Source organism: Suillus discolor (assembly GCF_016758755.1).
Source record: "Suillus discolor strain FC423 chromosome Unknown F5147scaffold_8, whole genome shotgun sequence".
In the NCBI taxonomy this organism is placed as follows: Eukaryota; Fungi; Basidiomycota; class Agaricomycetes; order Boletales; family Suillaceae; genus Suillus; species Suillus discolor.
In genome coordinates, this window is record NW_024541255.1 from 634,844 (window position 1) to 650,603 (window position 15,760).

Sequence of the window (15,760 nt, forward strand, 5' to 3'; positions counted from 1 at the left end):
TGATTCCGTTTTTACTGTCTCCGAAGTTTTGCCTTTCACACATTCTCTAGCTAAGAATCTCCATTCGATTGCTCTGAGTCTCTTAGTCTTCAGTTGCATGTCACGTAAAGTTATCTCAGTAATCCCGAAATCTGTAAAGCTTTCAAGGGTCTCATTCGGACTACGTCATGACCCAGCAGTTCTCGCTCTCGCTGGGCGCGTCCAGCCGCACAGTAGTAGGAGGCGGTTACCAGTAATACCAGGTCGCTATATACGCAGCTACGCATCGCAGCCTCCAGGAGGTGCAGGGGGTGGTGCTGGTGGATTCCCCGCGTTTATGCAGCAGCAGCACCAGAAAGGAGACGCGCTGAAAGAATATGTCAGTCTGTCGTCGTACCATCACCGCGTCTTATCACTCACATACGCCTTAGAGTGTCGATCTTACGGAAATGGCCAGGAATGGGAAGTTAGACCCTACCATTGGGCGTGACGATGGTGAGCGCACGTACACCGCTGTAGTTTTGCCTCCCTTGAAATCGATATCCTTGTAGAAATTCGCAGAACTATACAGAGTGAGCCCTACCTTACAAATTCAAAGGAGTGATGCTAACTTTCCAAGTATTGTCCCGACGTACCAAGTCTAATCCTGTGGTAAGTCAAACCCGTCACATTCAGACGAAGACTAGATAATATTTGTAGTTGATTGGTCCCCCTGGTGTGGGGAAAACCGCCATTTTGGAAGGTCTCGCAAGCAGGATTGTTGCTAAAGAAGTACCGGAAGTACGTTCATCAGCTTCAGCACTCACACGCCGATAACTGCTAATCACAGTATGTTTAGTCTTTGCAGGATAAACGTGTCCTGTCGATTGACTTAGCAGCTATCATGGCTGGTTCCGGGATTCGCGGACAATTCGAGGAGAAATTCAAGGCCCTTATCCGTGATATCGAGGAGGAGGTGAGTTACCATCCAATCCCGTCGGTAGGAGTCTTTCATTTAACTTCATCAAATCATTAGGCAGGAAATGTGATCTGCTTCATTGACGAAGTCCGTGAGTGCACCTACAGTCTTGTCCTCAAGCAAAGTTGAATATCATTTTTAGATTCGCTTTTCAACCTCGGAAAAGCGGAGGGGAGCATTGATGCTGGCCAAATGATTAAACCTGCTTTGGCTCGTGGTCTCCAGCTCGTGGGAGCTACAACGCGTATGTGGAACCTTTATTTCGAGATGAGTACCATAACAAGTCGCACCTAGCGGACGAATATAGGAAAACGATTGGCAAAGACGCAGCTCTTGAACGCCGCTTTCAACCTGTTTCGATAGATGAGCCAACTATTGAAACCACCATATCAATTTTAAGAGGACTTAAATCACGTTATGAGGTACACCACGGCGTTGAAATTGCGGACAGCGCTCTTGTGACAGGTCTGAATTAATCTTTGCACTACGTCTCCAGGGCTTATGCAATTTTTTACTAGCTGCTGTCTACAGCGCGCGCTACATATCAGACAGGTATCTGCCTGACAAGGCAATTGACCTTGTCGATGAAGCTGCTTCAGCCCTACGCCTTGCTCAAGAATCAAAACCAGATGAACTGGAAGCACTCGAGCGCGAGATTATGACTCTTCAGATCGAACTTGAAAGCCTGAAGAACGAAGTCGATGTTTTTAGCGTCGAGCGCAGGGCCAAGGTTGAGGAGGAGCTGCGCATCAAAATGGAGGAGGCGCAGGAGCTCACTGCTATCTGGCAAAATGGTGCGGTAATTCTACTGTCATGAGATGCAATAGTTTCTAAATTCATCTCCAGAACGGGCAAGACTAGATCGGATCAAAGATCTCAAAAAGCGGCTGGAGGACGCAAAGCACGAACTCGAAGTTGCTCAGCGTCATGGTCAGTATGACAAAGCATCCCAGTTGCGCTTTGGGACAATCCCCGAGCTCGAACGTCAGCTCCCAAAGGACAGTGAGATGAAGGACGACACTGAAGAAAGTCCTCTATCAATGTTGCATGACCGTGTTACAAGCAACGATATCGCTCGCGTCGTTGCGAAGGCCACAGGCATTCCTGTCCAGAATCTTCTGAAAGGTGAAAGAGACAAACTTGTTCATGTTCGTCTCACTACCAGTCTCTACCTGAACTATTAATGACTTTCGATAGATGGAGGACGCCCTCAAAGAACGAGTTGTTGGCCAAAATCATGTTGTCGCCGCGATTAGCGACGCTGTCCGCATCTCACGTGCTGGTTTACAGGCGCCGAATAGACCTGTGGCTTCATTTCTATTCCTTGGTCCTACTGGTGTTGGCAAGGTAAACTGCGTGTCTGGCCTTGTTCGTCACATAATTCTGATTTCATGAACCCTTAGACAGAATTAGCAAAGGCACTAGCTGGGTTTCTTTTCAACGATGAGCAGAGAGGACTGTAAGTCCCCTCCAGAATATTCTTTTGACATTATATTCAACTCATGCAAAATTTACTAGTATCAATATCAACATGTCCGAGGTTCGTGGTTTCAAAATTTCCTTCAGTTGTTCTACATGACTGGTTCACGTAAACTCACAGTACCATGATCGACACACGATCTCGAGACTAATTGGAGCCGCTCCAGGTTATGTCGGTTTTGAAGAAGGCGGTTAGTTGTTTCTCTCATGTGCCATTCAGCCTCATCCTTTGTGCGTAGGTCAGTTAACAGAAGCTGTTCGACGCAAACCGTATGGTAAGTTGATCCAGCCCTAGTATTTACATTCCACCTATGCTTGCCCACAGCGGTCATTTTACTTGATGAGCTTGAGAAGGCACACAAGGTACTTCATCTCTGCTTTGATAGTTCGAACTGTGCCTAAAGCTGCTGTTCACGAAGGATGTGGCCATGATCCTTCTACAAATACTCGACGAAGGCAGCATTACTGACAGCCAAGGCAGAAAAGTAGACTTTAAGGCATGTAGTTCTTTGTTGATGAAGCATAGTGCACTCAATCCATTCTTAGAATACCATCATTTGTCTGACAAGCAATCTCGGAAGCGATATATTAGCTCACAGTTCATCCTGTGATCCAGATGGTGTTGTCACGGAGGAGGCCAAGAATCTTGTCATAGAACGCACGACAGAATATTTTCCCCCTGAACTTCTCAATCGCCTTGACTCAATACTTGTTTTTAACAAGTTATCTCGCAGGTCAATTCTAGATGTTGTGGCACTGAGGCTGAAGGATGTTGCTTCACGCTTGAAGGACAAAAGGATAACGCTCGATATTGAGGCAGAACCTCGCAACTGGCTTGTCGAGAAAGGTTATTCTGATATCTATGGTGCTCGCGCGATCGCTCGCGTCGTGCGTACCCATGTACTGTTCCCTCTTGCACAGAAGTTGTTGAGGGGGACAATCAGGTACGAAGACTGTTATGTGTTTGAATTTTTTTCATGTATGTTGATGATTTCTAATAGAAATGGTGATGTTGTCCACATCACGGTCTCTGATAGTGATTCTCTCGACATCGAGGACAACCACCCTCCTGACTCTAGCGTTCTATCGAAAGAGGGTCACGATTAAAAGATAATATGTTTCATATACCAGATAATGTCAAGCACCACTCAGTCCTGTATCATGCTAGTTACTCTTGTGTATTTTCTACGTTATGTCTATATCATGTACAAGCCGTCCGCGCCGGTCGTTGCAGAGAAATTGCATCTATTCCAAAAGCGCGCACTTGTGCACTATATTGGCAAGGCTATCTTATTCTTCGGTTGTCGACGCAAATAGATTAAATGTATCTCTTGAAGTTGTTGAATATCGACGATCATGATGGAGGTCCGTATAAACAATTGCAGTGCGCTAGAAAACACTGCTTTTGTCGTTTGTAATTGTATGCCGACGAAACACGTAGTCATAGGAGTCTTTCCATTATTATGTCAGTAGTTGAACTTAGCCTTGTGTCAACAATACATCTTAAGCTTGCTCAACTTCCTACCAATAATTCAGTGACTTTTGGGCCAATTGGCGGTACTGGTATTTCCACTCGCCATCGTTTTGGCTGAAAATAATCTCCTGTAGACAAACCAATAAAAGGAAGACTAGTCGTACACTGAAGGCACTGCGTGTTCGTGTGACACTGAAACCACGACGCGTCCGCGAGGTCCGCAAGCTCGGGGGTGCCCGTGCAGAATTGTACAACATGCCAACAACCCCCAAGGGTATGGCATACTCGAAGCAAATGCAGCAATCAGGTTCGTGTTAACCTGTTCTACTGTGCTTTATTCGAGCCTCGGTCCTCGAAGTGAGAGCACCCTGTACCTTGTTTGCTCAGTCACATTATCACAGAATCGAGGAAGCGAACTGTTTCAGATCTGGGTGGCGAGTCTGATAATGGCAGTGACTCCACGATGACCTCTCGAAAAGTAGCCAAAAGTGAGCCATAGTTCCTGTGTGTAGTAAAATTACATCTGATGCGCTATTCCAGTACACCCATTCTTCACCAAACCTAGCACGGACTCTACATCGTCCTCATTCCAATGGCTAAAACCTGCTCTAGGCCCGAAGCGCACGTGTCTGCACGGAATCAATCTGATACCACAAAGCACACCGAAAGTAGCTGCATTCGACCTCGATGGAACAGTGATCAAATCAAACCACAAAAATCGAAGCAAGGAAGCCGCATTGCACTGGGAGTGGTGGAGAGCTAGTGTGCCTGTGAAGTTGGAGGAATTACATCGAGAAGGGTATGTCCAAAGCATGCCAAGCCAAGCTACGACTCAATCTTCGCAGATACTCGATCATATTGATATCCAATCAAGCATTAAAGCAACAACATCTGGAGGGCTGGAAAAAGAAGATTCCTCTCATCTCTGCCGCTGTAAGCACCGCTGTCTCCTTCCCTGATCCGTTCCCTCATAGACGAGAACAGCTTCCTAGCGTACCTTTTCGAATATTAGCTGCGTCTACCAAAGATGGTTTCCGCAAACCTATGCCAGGGATGTGGGATGAGCTCGAACGTATTTTCGCAGAAGATGGTGTTCGGATAGGTGAGTGGCATAGGAATAGTGGGATGCATTGCGAGTATCTTATGTGCGTCACTTTCAGATAATGACGCTTCATTCTTTGTTGGAGATGCTGCGGGTCGTACAAATGACTTTGCATCAACTGACAGGAAATGGGCGATTAACGTTGGTATTTCATTTTATACCCCAGAAGTGAGAATCAATCGCTCGGAAGTGTTCATGTCATGTTGAAACTCTTTAGGAATATTTTCTCCAACTGCCCTCAGCGCCGTATACCCTTCCTGGATTCCATGTTTCTGGTCTCCCGAAATGTTCGCTAGTTTTTTGGATATTTTGAAAATGAAGTTGACTCGTGAAGCAGTACCGTTATTTGACCCTCCTATGGCACAAATCATTCCTGATGCCGCAGGGACAGAACTAGTCGTATTTTCGGGCTTTCCATGCCTCGGAAAATCGACCTTTTTCCGGAGGCATTTCGCGCCTGCTGGGTACACCCACATCAACCAAGATACATTGGGCAGTCGTTCCAAATGCATGAAAGCAGCTGAAGTGGCACTCAAAGCTGGTACAAGCTGTGTAGTTGGTAAGTACCTGTTGTTCTTGTATGAACTGGCCAAACACATGACGGTCCGGCAGACAATACCAATAGAGATATTCCAACTAGAAAACATTATTTGGATCTCGCGAAGAAACTTCATATTCCTGTTCGGCGAGTATTTTTACTTACTTACGTCTACAGGAACGTGACGCTTTGCATCAGATGTATCGAGTTCGTTGGCTCAATGGATCTGGCATGGCACAATAACCTCTACCGTGCATATGTTCATCCTTCAAAAGAGGTAAATGTTAGATACCTCACGAACTCTTGCCCAAATCTAATCTCAGCGATCATTAGTTGAGACGCGACATAATACCATATGTTGCCTTCATAGGTTTCAAGAACCACTACGAGGAGCCCCAACTGACAGAGGGCTTTTCAGAAATAATAAAGGTTAATTGGGTGTTCGAAGGTTCCGAGGAAGAACAAAAGAGGTGGAGTATGTGGCTTCAGATTGACGGGAAATGAAAGTCTTGCACATTAGTAGTAATACTTGAGCACAACTCTTGAGATTCGTATTCTTGCTGCAGAAGGGCGCAGTGCCACGCACGGACTCCGTACTCAAGTTACTTATTGCCTCAAAGTAACAAGTTGTCAAATGCAAACCATGATCATTCTAGTCCGCTTGTTGTGCAAGCCCACTAAGATTCTTAGTTGCGCTTTATGGTGGTAACATTATTATACACGAAGTTAACATCTGGATGTAAACAACTTACTGGACAAGCGTACCCAAGATATCGAGTGCATCGATTCTGGTGTTATCGTGGTCAGATTCAACAAGGATCTGTTCGGTATGCCGTAAGGTTGAGGTCCTCGCATGGGGTCAGGACTCACATGAAGCGAGTTCACATGGCTGAACTTTGTGGGATGAAGTGTTATCAACTTTGTTGTTGCATCTTTCGAAACTTGATCCGCCTTTAGCTCGATGACCTGGGTATCCTCCGAGTCCTCAAAATTGGTGAAGTCGATAGCAGAGCAGTTGATACGAAGCCTGAGTTTCGCCGGTCCTCGATCCTGCGCCTGAATGACCAATGATCGTACACGAACTGCCTGGTTGAACTGCCACGACCTGCGTCAACGCTGCCTAGAGCAACGTGATGCGAGTAGTACGTACCTCGATGTTTAATAGCAACTCTGCATCTGCATCGCTGTCAAGGTATGCAGGTGATGTGTTTCGTGCTTTGGAAGAAAGTATGGACTGCAACGTGTGTTCGTCCTGCTCATTCAAGCATTGCGCTTTGGCAATGTGCTCCAGAAGGGAAACCTATGAATCTAGTGAATCAGCGACGGACTGGGGCACAATCGGTTATTCTCAACATCTTGCATGCCGCCTTTTGAAGATGCCATACCGATAGTGATGAAAATAAGTGATGAGAGCGTTGACTGTGACAGGTACTGTTTCTGAACGTTGGAACACCCGGGTGTGGCACATCATGGATTCCCTCATACTTAGTAACACAGCCGAGCTGCAAAACAACGACAGCAGGTACAAGATCAATATCCAGAGTACTAGCGTTCAAGCGATAAGCTGATAAAAGCCGCCGATAATAATTAAGGAAGGGTAGCCATTAGGAAAAGGAAAAGCTCGACAGCGAAATTGATAGCGATCATTCCAGGGTTACTAGCAAATAACACATTCGTCTTTGGCTTGCTGTCGCGTTGGACGTCCAACGTTGGAGCGTTTATTGCCCATACGCTTCATCTCCGTCAGTCGGTTCATGGCTCGTTTGTTCCCTTGTGCTATACAGAAATTTGAGCTAAAAATGATGTGCAGGTAATAGAACGTTTGTACACACCTGCTGCTCTCATATACCACCTCTTGGCGAACTCGATATCCTGCTTGATTCCGATCCCCACCTCTGCGTAGTAACCCACAGCATACTCTGCTTTGCTCAAGCCCTTGTTGGCAGCTTTACGTGCCCACAGATACGCTTCAGAATCACTCTGCTTTAACACACCCTCACTTCCGGTCAGATACCATCCACTGAGAGCCAGCTCAGCCTCGGCATCCCCTTTCTCTGCTGCCTTGGTGTACCACGCTATTGATCGCCTAGGATCAACAGGGCATGTCAGCGTGCCGTACTCGAAGCATTGTCCGAGCTTGTATTGGGATTGCGTATAACCTAGGCGTGCTGCTTGTTCATATAGTGACTTGGCACACGCGGGATCGTGAATAACCAATTGTGAATTTTGCATTTCGTGAAGCATGGCGAGTTCGTGAAGTGCATGTGGATTTTCCTCATCAGCCTGCTCTGCAGCCCGTCTCAACCAGTTGATAGCTTCCCTTGGGTTCTTCTGCTCTCCCAAAGACCCAAGTAGAAGAATCATGCCCAACTTGTACATTGCGGCAGTGTCACCCAGTGATGCTGCTTTCCGATAGAACGCAGAAGCCCGCTGCGGATCCCGTCGCGTGCCTGCTCCAATCTCATTACAGACAGCGACACGGTATGAAGCTGCTGCGTGATTCTGTTTTGCGGCTTGTAGGTACAAGTGGTACGCGCGTTCATGGTCCACTTGGAGACCCAGAGAACCTGTCCCGAAACAATTGGCTAGGAAGAACTGTGCCTCATCGTAAGCTTCTTTCTGCTCCGCTAATCGACGGATAGTCTTGAGAGATTCTTGGAGGAGCAAGTCACGATACTTCTTTACAGCCCGCTGGTCCTTGGCGTCCGCTCCTATCTTTTTAGCAGCATCTATGAGATATTTTGCATATAAGAAATGAGCTTCAGGGTCCGGATCGGCCTTGATACGGTGTCGGTACTGGTCGATATATTCCTTCGTGAACGGAGGGGCTGTAAGATCAACTGCCTTTGTTTTCTTGGTGCGTGGATCAACTGACGTGGAGGCAGAACGTTGTAACGATGAGGGTCGAAGCTCAAACTCAGGATCATCCAGTCCTTGAGGTACTGACGGGTTAGATGGGCCACCGTAGGGCAACATCCCCGCACTACTACCATAGGGTCCCGAACCGGGGGGAGAAAGATAAGGTGTAGATTGGCTTACAGGAAGAGATACTTGGCTTCCGTACGCGGGGCCGGCAGGATAAACCGGCATATGGTGCTGTGGTGGCGGAGGTCCCATACCGAGGACGTCAGATGCAGCAGCATATAGGTAGTCATACTCGTCTTGACGAGAGGGGCCAGGGTGTGTAGGACCTGGGCCAGGAGGGTAGTATGCGGGAGGCAAAGCTGCCGGTGGACCCTGCCGCCCAACTTGAAACTGTCTCGGTGGATAGGGTGGGGGTTGAGAATAGGGTGCGACGGAACTTTCTGAAGAAGGATATGGACTTTGCCCTTGGTTGTCATAATTACGTATGTCCACGAGATCTGTGTCCACGGAGAGGCCACTGTGAGGATCATTAGAGTAAAGCGAGGCTTCATCGGCTGTGTGGGAACGTTCGGCTGGATGTCGAAGTCGTAGAGGACGGGTAATATTCACGTTAGGTGCTGATGGCAACGTGCTCGCATATCGCGGCGGGTATGGACCGCGCTGATCGGGGGAGAGGGATTGCATCGACATGGAAGTTCCTGCACGAGGAACAGGGTCAAAGCTGTATGACATTGCGCTTGTCCCCCGGGGTAGGGGGTCGCCTAAGTGCATTGCGTTCATGCTGTCTACGAGAGTTGAAGGATTGAAATTGGGCAGTGGTGGCACGTCGTCGTATTCTGATCTTTGACTGTGGGAGGGCAGGGAAGGTACGGAGAGATTAGTATGGCGTGTAAAGGCTTGAGACGACAAAATGATAAGCAGCGATAAGACACAGAGCGGAACATCACTAACCAGGGTTTGGAAGATGGTTGTTTGCACCATGGTAATTAGCAGTAGGGCCTTGTAGTGCATGCTGTTCCAGCGCCCAGTTTTGTTGACCGTTCAGAGGTATTCCATTGTGATCCCAATGCGCACTCTCAACCGGTAGGTGATCTTGCGAGTCGAGTTCGGGCTGGTCATAGGCCAACGATGAATCGGGGTCGGACATGACAGAATAATAAGCCAAAAGACAACAGAAAAAAACCTGTCGAAACAAGTGTCTCAGTAACTAACGAGCACTGAGCTAGGTTGCGAGAAAACCTTGTAGGCTATAAACCACGCCAACCAGGAAAGGCAGGCTAATGTTAGACTTGTGCCAGACAGAGGATTGCCAGCAAGGCTATGACTCTGAGTTTCGGTTACCGAGCTTGTCCGAGACTCCGAGTTGATTTCCCAGGGCAAACATCAAACTAAGGTCCACACGTTCTACTCTACTAAAAGAATGACACTCCTAATATATCATATAGAGCAATTGATCATGCAAGAAGGACAACGAGCTTCTACCTAAGCAGACACCTCCATCGCTTGGGTTGTCTCTAGCGGCGAAATGACATGAACTTCAGTCCCCTGTTCTTCTTCCTTCGTCACTTCTTCGCATCCTAGGGGTGCGTCTTCTATAGGCTTCATCTCGACATCTTGGAAATCCCCTTCTGGCCTCGAAAACTCAGCTTTCCAAACCCACTTTTCCATCACCCGCTCTATTCGCTGCCTCTCCACCCCATCTTCAGTCTTTCTGACTTTGATCATCACATCTCTCGTTTCTTCCACAGTGGCCCGTTCCTCTTGCGCCTGATCTTCAGACTCTTTACTCCACTCCGTCCACTCTCGTTCCCATATATCTGATGTCTTTGGACGGTGAATATTCACAACCCGCTTGTCTGATTCCCGCGGAAGTTCATTAACCACATCCCATCCTTTGGGCTGGAAGTTCCTGAACTGTACGCCAACAGCTGCACTAGCGGGCGATCGCTTCCGTTTGTGGCCGTTCACCATATTCTTCTGAACCGGGTGCCCGAGGTCTTCATCGTCGCTCGTCGCTCCTGCTGCAAGCCGCACACGCCATCTCAGCTCACGAGCCAATGCTGGTGCGTCCTTCACGCGATCACTTGGGACGTTTTCCTTGGCTTCCCGTTTGGCCACCTCTGTCCCGCGTTCCATGGCTTGTGACTCTGACACGAGAAAACGGGCAAGAGCTTCAAGAGATTCCAAAACACGAGGAGGGAACTCTTCTTTCGATTTCAGGTCTCGCAAATATTTGTCACCTACATACCAGCAGAGCCTAATAATTGATGCTCAGACAGTTTAACAGAAATGAAGAAAAATCTCACTTGACAAACAACGGAAACCTGAATTTTTTGGGCACATGTGTTGCTTTCTCAATGTCCATCACTTTCAGCTCTGTATCATGATGGCCAACGTCAGTCTATAGCATGAAACAAGAATAGCAAAAAGCTAACTCACGTGTTGCAATGTTGTAAGAGTGTAGGAAATTTCCGCCAAAGACCAGAGAATCTACTGGGGTGTGCTAAAGGAACAACCGATGTTTCATAATCTGGAAGACAATAGCAGCGGAGGTGCTCACCACAGCATGTATCCACCCTGTTGGTATTATCATCGTATTGCCTGCGTGAAGAGTGACCTTCACCACCTCATCCACCATGTCACCTAACCAGACATTACTTTGCATCTCAGTCCCGGACCATCGTTCATATGCTTGTAAGTTGGCTGGTGTGGGTCGTATGAAGTAGAATACCTGGGGTAAACGCCCAACCTGTTAGAAGGATGGAGCATATAGTTGAGAGACAGACCTTGCATCCACGAAGTATATGATAATACACTGACGAACCAGCAAAATCTACGTGCCAATCCTATGGCCGATTTTTAGAGCACCATCATTCAAAAGTGATGATCACTCACTGTCCACGCGGAAGCAACACCCATGAGACAATACAGCTGCACTTTGGGGTATGCATGCCCCTTCCCTTTACGTGTACTTGGCCAGAACTTTTCAACCCAGTCCAATTCTCTCACAAGTCTTGGGGGTAACACCTGGTCCGCAAGCTTCGTACCTGAAATCTCCAACGATATCACGTTACGGATCTTATCTCGTTTGGAAGGTTCGGTATTATAGTACTCAGCCCAACGCCCCAACGTCCATCCAGGCGAGTTTGACTGTGAGGCAACGTCTAAGCCACACATCAGCCACACATACACTCCATAACAACACACTCACCAATGACCTCCACAGGTGTTTCGTGGCCGACTTCATCCGCGACATCTTGAACCGAGAATTCGGGTGGAGGCATCTTCATTCTCAGTCCCTCCGGATTCTCCACTACAATTGGCTCACGCATCGCGGTTTCGTCGTTCTCCAACCATTCCAGGCCCACGTCTGCACCCTTCATTCTTCTAAAATTGTCGTCCTTGATTGGCTTGCTTTGGATGACTCGCAACCATCTACTCGGGTCGGATTCGACTCCTGCGTTGAGGTTCGCGTAGTCCAATTGTGTACGCTTGCGTGAGGACTTGCGTGCAGGAACCTTGAATGTCATCACACGCGACGGCTTCTCTGTCATGCATGGCCCGCAGAACCTGTTTCATGACATCCAGTATTAGATAAACCATCACAGTGAATTCACGTCTAGTGTGCACCATTTGTTAATCGACTCGAGGTCACTACCATCCCCTACGCATGCCCAGTGGAACCAAATCTTGCAGGCGTCACAACGTATCCAGCTACTCTTTTCTCCCTGCACACCTTCTCTGCATGATGGGCACATATCTTCATCTGTCTTGGTTGGTGCGGATTCCGCCTGCGTGGGCTCTGCTTCATCCTCCATCGGTGTCAACGACGAACGTGACGAGCTTGGTGAGCGCTCTGGTGACTTTTGGGTTGCCGAGCGTGTAATGCGACGTCGACTCCGAGCCATCTGTTGCTTATAATGTCAAGAAGTATTTGACAAAAAAATCTGACCGGATGTCGATCGCGAGCCCCAAACCTGATGCTTGAATTTCAGGAGAAGTGATTATGTAATATTTCCTGCTTAGGCTTGCTACCAAAAATATCGTTCAGAGCTTAATAATTAGCTAATTTAGGAGTCAGGGCAGTTCGTTACAGACTCTTGATATCACAGACACTGACGGGTCTCTCTGGAGGGCCTTTAATATACATCTAACCATAATGATTGCGCATTCTGCTTTCATATTCGTGCTACGCGTTTACTCGACTGATATAGTACAATTCCATCGTAATTCTATTGACGGGCGGCAGTAAGGTACAAACCACTCTATGAATATGCCATCTTTCTTCCCTTGTGAAGTCACTTCTCGCTAAGCTCAGCCACACCAGGCAGGACCTTAATGTTAATTAGTTAACTTAGTTCATGGTGACCGGACTTGCTAGTTCTCACCTTGCCCTCCAACAGTTCCAAGCTAGCACCTCCGCCTGTACTGACGTGACTTATCTTGTCCTCAGCGTTGTAGAGTGCTGCAACTGTTGCAGTATCACCACCACCGATGATGACGGTCACGCCCCTCTGCGCAGCCTCGACGTTCGCATCGAGAAGAGCTTTCGAGCCCTCTGCAAAAGCAGGGAACTCAAACACACCGGGAGGACTATGAACATTGAGATAAAATATTGCTCCGAGAATTTTTACACGTACCCGTTCCATAAGATGGTCTTGGCCTCGAGTACTGTCTGACGAAATAGCTCGCGGCTCTTCGGGCCGGCATCAAGGCCCATCCACCCACTAGGAATGCCTTCAGCAATACTTGCAGTCCCAGTCTGCGAGAACAGTCAACGCTGACAACAGACATGAGGCGAAATACACACATTTGCATTTTTGTCGAACTTGTCAGCAGTAATGAAGTCGATGGGGAAGACCAGTTTCACATTGTTCTTCTTTGCCTTTTCGACAAGGGCTCCAACCTTTTCAGAACCGGCTTGGTCGAAAAGGGAGTCTCCGATCTTGGAAATAACGTGAGTAACCACGCATTATCAAAAATTATCCGTAGAACTCACGGACACATGGTCCAATGTCTTTGCGAACGTAAACGCCATGCCACCGCAGATAATAAGAGAGTTAACCTATTCAAGAACCAAAACGATGAACAGCTGACTTGCGGCCGGGAAAAATCACACCACCCACCTTATCCAACATATTCTCAATCAGCTGGATCTTGTCTGACACCTTGGCACCTCCAAGGATGGCGAGGAAAGGTCGGTCAGGTTTCTCGAGAGCTTTTGCGAAGTACTCAAGCTCCTTCTTGACGAGGAAGCCTGCGGCTCGTTGGGGCAATTTAACGCCGACCATACTCGAGTGAGCACGGTGAGCTGTCCCAAAGGCATCGTTGACGTATAAATCACCGAGTCTTGTAAGGCCCTCCCTGAACTCCGCAACCTTGGCAGGATCAGCCTTAGTTTTTGTACCATCTTTGTTCTTGACAGAACCCTCCTCCTCGATATGGAAGCGGAGATTTTCGAGAAGGATGACAGAGCCAGGTTCGGCAGCATTCACAGCCTTCTCAACCTCAAGGCCCACGCAGTCGGGGAGGAAGATAACGGGCTTTCCGAGATGCTTCTCGAGCTCGCCAGCGACTGGTTTTATGGAATACTTCTCAACAATCTTGCCATCTGGACGACCTAGATGCGACATGAGGACAACGGTCTTCGCGCCTAGATAGATAAAACAATTTTCTTCGTGACAGCACTCCACATGCATACATGACACTGACCGTTGTCGAGAGCATACTTGATGGTGGGCAACGCTGCCACGATACGCTACAGCCCTTTCAGCAAGGATATATGTGTGACAAGGAGAGTGCTCACAGCAGGGTTAGTAATTTTGCCATCCTGCATGGGAACATTGAAGTCAACGCGGATGAGGACACGCTTGCCCTTGAGGTCGAGATCTGTGATAGAGAGCTTGTTCGAGAGAGACATGGTCGTCGTTAACTTTAGGAACAGTGGGGCGATGATCGAATAAATGACGGGACCGAACCGTACCGTTTATCTTATCAGAACAGATAAGGCTCTGATTTCCCACCTCATCGCTGGACTGTCCATGGACTTCTCCAGTAGGTCAAATTCTCTCCGCGGCGGTATGATTTCCTTTGGTCGCGTCTTCTGTCGACCACAATGGCTGAGTCCTCCACGAACTCCCTTGGCCTTGATTTCAACAATCTTTCCATCAAAGAGACAACTGAACCTCCTCAGACCGATGCAGACGAGTCACAGGTGCTAGAAAATCAGTCAGCAGATAGGGACGTTAAGGAGAAGAAGAAGCCTTATGTGAACCTTGAGCGCGTCAAGACGGGCGGAGCGCAGAGGGTATGCAATGTCAGGACAGTATAATACGTCCTGCTAACTGCTTCATAGGAGAAACTTAGTGAAGAAGCGCTCGCTGAACGGATGCAGCGTATTAAGGAGCAAAATGAGAAGATTAAACAACGCAGAATTGTAAGTGGCATGCATATCCACAACGTCAATCAACTGACATGGTATGATTAGGACGTACAAGCAGATGAAGACGCGTTCAAGAAGACTCAGGAAGCTGACCGTGTGCGTCAAGCCCATCAGCGCAAAGTGCAGGAAGGTGTTGACCGCACCCGCGAGCAGAACGCTCGGAGAAAGTTGGACAAGATTCAGAATCGTGAATGGGACTCTGGAAAGTCCCCGGGTGATTGGAAACAGGCGAGGAACCCTGCTCCAGCTGATGGGTCTGCAGCAGTTCCAATTTCCTCGCCGTCTGAACATAGGGGAGGGAGAGGTCGAGGAAGTAGCAGAGGAGGACCATCAAGAGGCCGCGGGCGTGGGCGCGGAGGTCCATCTGTAGCTGGATTTGCCAGCCCGTCCAATGGCACTCAAGTTGCCGATCCCTCTTCGTCCATCAATGAGGCTACCCCCGTCGCGTCCGAGGAACCTGAGGCAGTTGGAATTGCTTCGTGATGCAGGGCTATTTTCTGTTTTGTATGGATACCATTTGACTTGGCTTATGTCTCAGATGACGGTGACCTGTACGACTCGTGCTTTTGAAACCAGGGGCGTTGTTGACTTATTGTAACTCATGACCTATCCTCACCTGTATTTTTCTTAGCTGCTTTGTTAGCATTTACAGTACGATGCTATGTATAACGTTTCCCTGACCATATCTTTGGAGTTGATTTATATCGTGTCGTCATGTGAGCGGTCGGTGGTGTAATGGTCATGGCTTTCCTTCTTCCTCGTCGACTTGGGACAAGGATGCTATTGGTAAGCACTTGCATGCAATACCGCAGGTTGCTTAGCATGGTATAGTTTACAGGCCAATCCTTCAACTTGCAAGACATTTACGTCAATCAGAACCGTTTTTGCGACCACCTCATTTAGCTGTCTTGTTCATTTCAGAA

At 48.0% G+C, this 15,760-nt stretch overlaps 7 protein-coding genes across 7 annotated transcripts; 3 read left to right on the plus strand and 4 right to left on the minus strand.

The window, feature by feature from the left end:
* The first annotated feature begins 21 nt into the window (after positions 1 to 21).
* Positions 22 to 3,697, plus strand: F5147DRAFT_676822 (P-loop containing nucleoside triphosphate hydrolase protein). The gene is made up of 20 exons (XM_041436072.1): positions 22 to 358; positions 411 to 474; positions 531 to 551; positions 599 to 630; positions 679 to 759; positions 818 to 934; positions 995 to 1,028; positions 1,080 to 1,181; positions 1,232 to 1,402; positions 1,456 to 1,731; positions 1,784 to 2,085; positions 2,135 to 2,284; positions 2,341 to 2,396; positions 2,456 to 2,477; positions 2,538 to 2,607; positions 2,656 to 2,691; positions 2,742 to 2,779; positions 2,836 to 2,913; positions 2,963 to 3,360; positions 3,418 to 3,697. The coding sequence occupies exons 1-20, from the start codon at positions 98 to 100 to the stop codon at positions 3,521 to 3,523; spliced, it is 2,415 nt and encodes an 804-aa protein (XP_041296984.1). The 5' UTR covers positions 22 to 97; the 3' UTR covers positions 3,524 to 3,697.
* Positions 3,698 to 3,903: 206 nt separating this feature from the next.
* On the plus strand, positions 3,904 to 6,225 carry F5147DRAFT_414383 (polynucleotide kinase 3 phosphatase-domain-containing protein). The gene is made up of 10 exons (XM_041429695.1): positions 3,904 to 4,197; positions 4,292 to 4,378; positions 4,431 to 4,689; positions 4,736 to 4,823; positions 4,875 to 4,992; positions 5,051 to 5,160; positions 5,210 to 5,279; positions 5,330 to 5,551; positions 5,605 to 5,807; positions 5,864 to 6,225. Exons 1-10 carry the CDS (start codon positions 4,146 to 4,148, stop codon positions 6,032 to 6,034), a joined length of 1,380 nt encoding a protein of 459 aa, XP_041296985.1. The 5' UTR covers positions 3,904 to 4,145; the 3' UTR covers positions 6,035 to 6,225.
* On the minus strand, positions 5,864 to 6,979 carry F5147DRAFT_414370 (DUF1000-domain-containing protein). Its single transcript, XM_041429694.1, has 5 exons — positions 6,884 to 6,979; positions 6,681 to 6,830; positions 6,401 to 6,625; positions 6,283 to 6,350; positions 5,864 to 6,225 (listed from the first exon to the last, which is right to left on the minus strand). The coding sequence occupies exons 1-5, from the start codon at positions 6,911 to 6,913 to the stop codon at positions 6,183 to 6,185; spliced, it is 516 nt and encodes a 171-aa protein (XP_041296986.1). The 5' UTR covers positions 6,914 to 6,979; the 3' UTR covers positions 5,864 to 6,182.
* Positions 6,980 to 6,986: 7 nt separating this feature from the next.
* Positions 6,987 to 9,741, minus strand: F5147DRAFT_630085 (uncharacterized protein). The gene is made up of 3 exons (XM_041432767.1): positions 9,347 to 9,741; positions 7,363 to 9,291; positions 6,987 to 7,306 (listed from the first exon to the last, which is right to left on the minus strand). The coding sequence occupies exons 1-3, from the start codon at positions 9,540 to 9,542 to the stop codon at positions 7,188 to 7,190; spliced, it is 2,244 nt and encodes a 747-aa protein (XP_041296987.1). The 5' UTR covers positions 9,543 to 9,741; the 3' UTR covers positions 6,987 to 7,187.
* A 2-nt stretch (positions 9,742 to 9,743) lies between these two features.
* F5147DRAFT_676837 (uncharacterized protein) lies at positions 9,744 to 12,392 on the minus strand. Its single transcript, XM_041436073.1, has 8 exons — positions 12,026 to 12,392; positions 11,607 to 11,965; positions 11,291 to 11,559; positions 11,182 to 11,241; positions 10,956 to 11,126; positions 10,835 to 10,898; positions 10,702 to 10,771; positions 9,744 to 10,652 (listed from the first exon to the last, which is right to left on the minus strand). The coding sequence occupies exons 1-8, from the start codon at positions 12,301 to 12,303 to the stop codon at positions 9,878 to 9,880; spliced, it is 2,046 nt and encodes a 681-aa protein (XP_041296988.1). The 5' UTR covers positions 12,304 to 12,392; the 3' UTR covers positions 9,744 to 9,877.
* Positions 12,393 to 12,540: 148 nt separating this feature from the next.
* Positions 12,541 to 14,334, minus strand: F5147DRAFT_676839 (phosphoglycerate kinase). Its single transcript, XM_041436074.1, has 8 exons — positions 14,202 to 14,334; positions 14,108 to 14,153; positions 13,522 to 14,048; positions 13,395 to 13,460; positions 13,206 to 13,340; positions 13,036 to 13,157; positions 12,784 to 12,988; positions 12,541 to 12,729 (listed from the first exon to the last, which is right to left on the minus strand). Exons 1-8 carry the CDS (start codon positions 14,313 to 14,315, stop codon positions 12,694 to 12,696), a joined length of 1,251 nt encoding a protein of 416 aa, XP_041296989.1. The 5' UTR covers positions 14,316 to 14,334; the 3' UTR covers positions 12,541 to 12,693.
* Positions 14,335 to 14,510: 176 nt separating this feature from the next.
* On the plus strand, positions 14,511 to 15,320 carry F5147DRAFT_569690 (uncharacterized protein; the record flags this gene model as incomplete). Its single annotated transcript, XM_041430959.1, has 3 exons — positions 14,511 to 14,702; positions 14,751 to 14,831; positions 14,883 to 15,320. 3 exons carry the CDS (start codon positions 14,511 to 14,513, stop codon positions 15,318 to 15,320), a joined length of 711 nt encoding a protein of 236 aa, XP_041296990.1.
* Between the last annotated feature and the right edge of the window lie 440 nt (positions 15,321 to 15,760).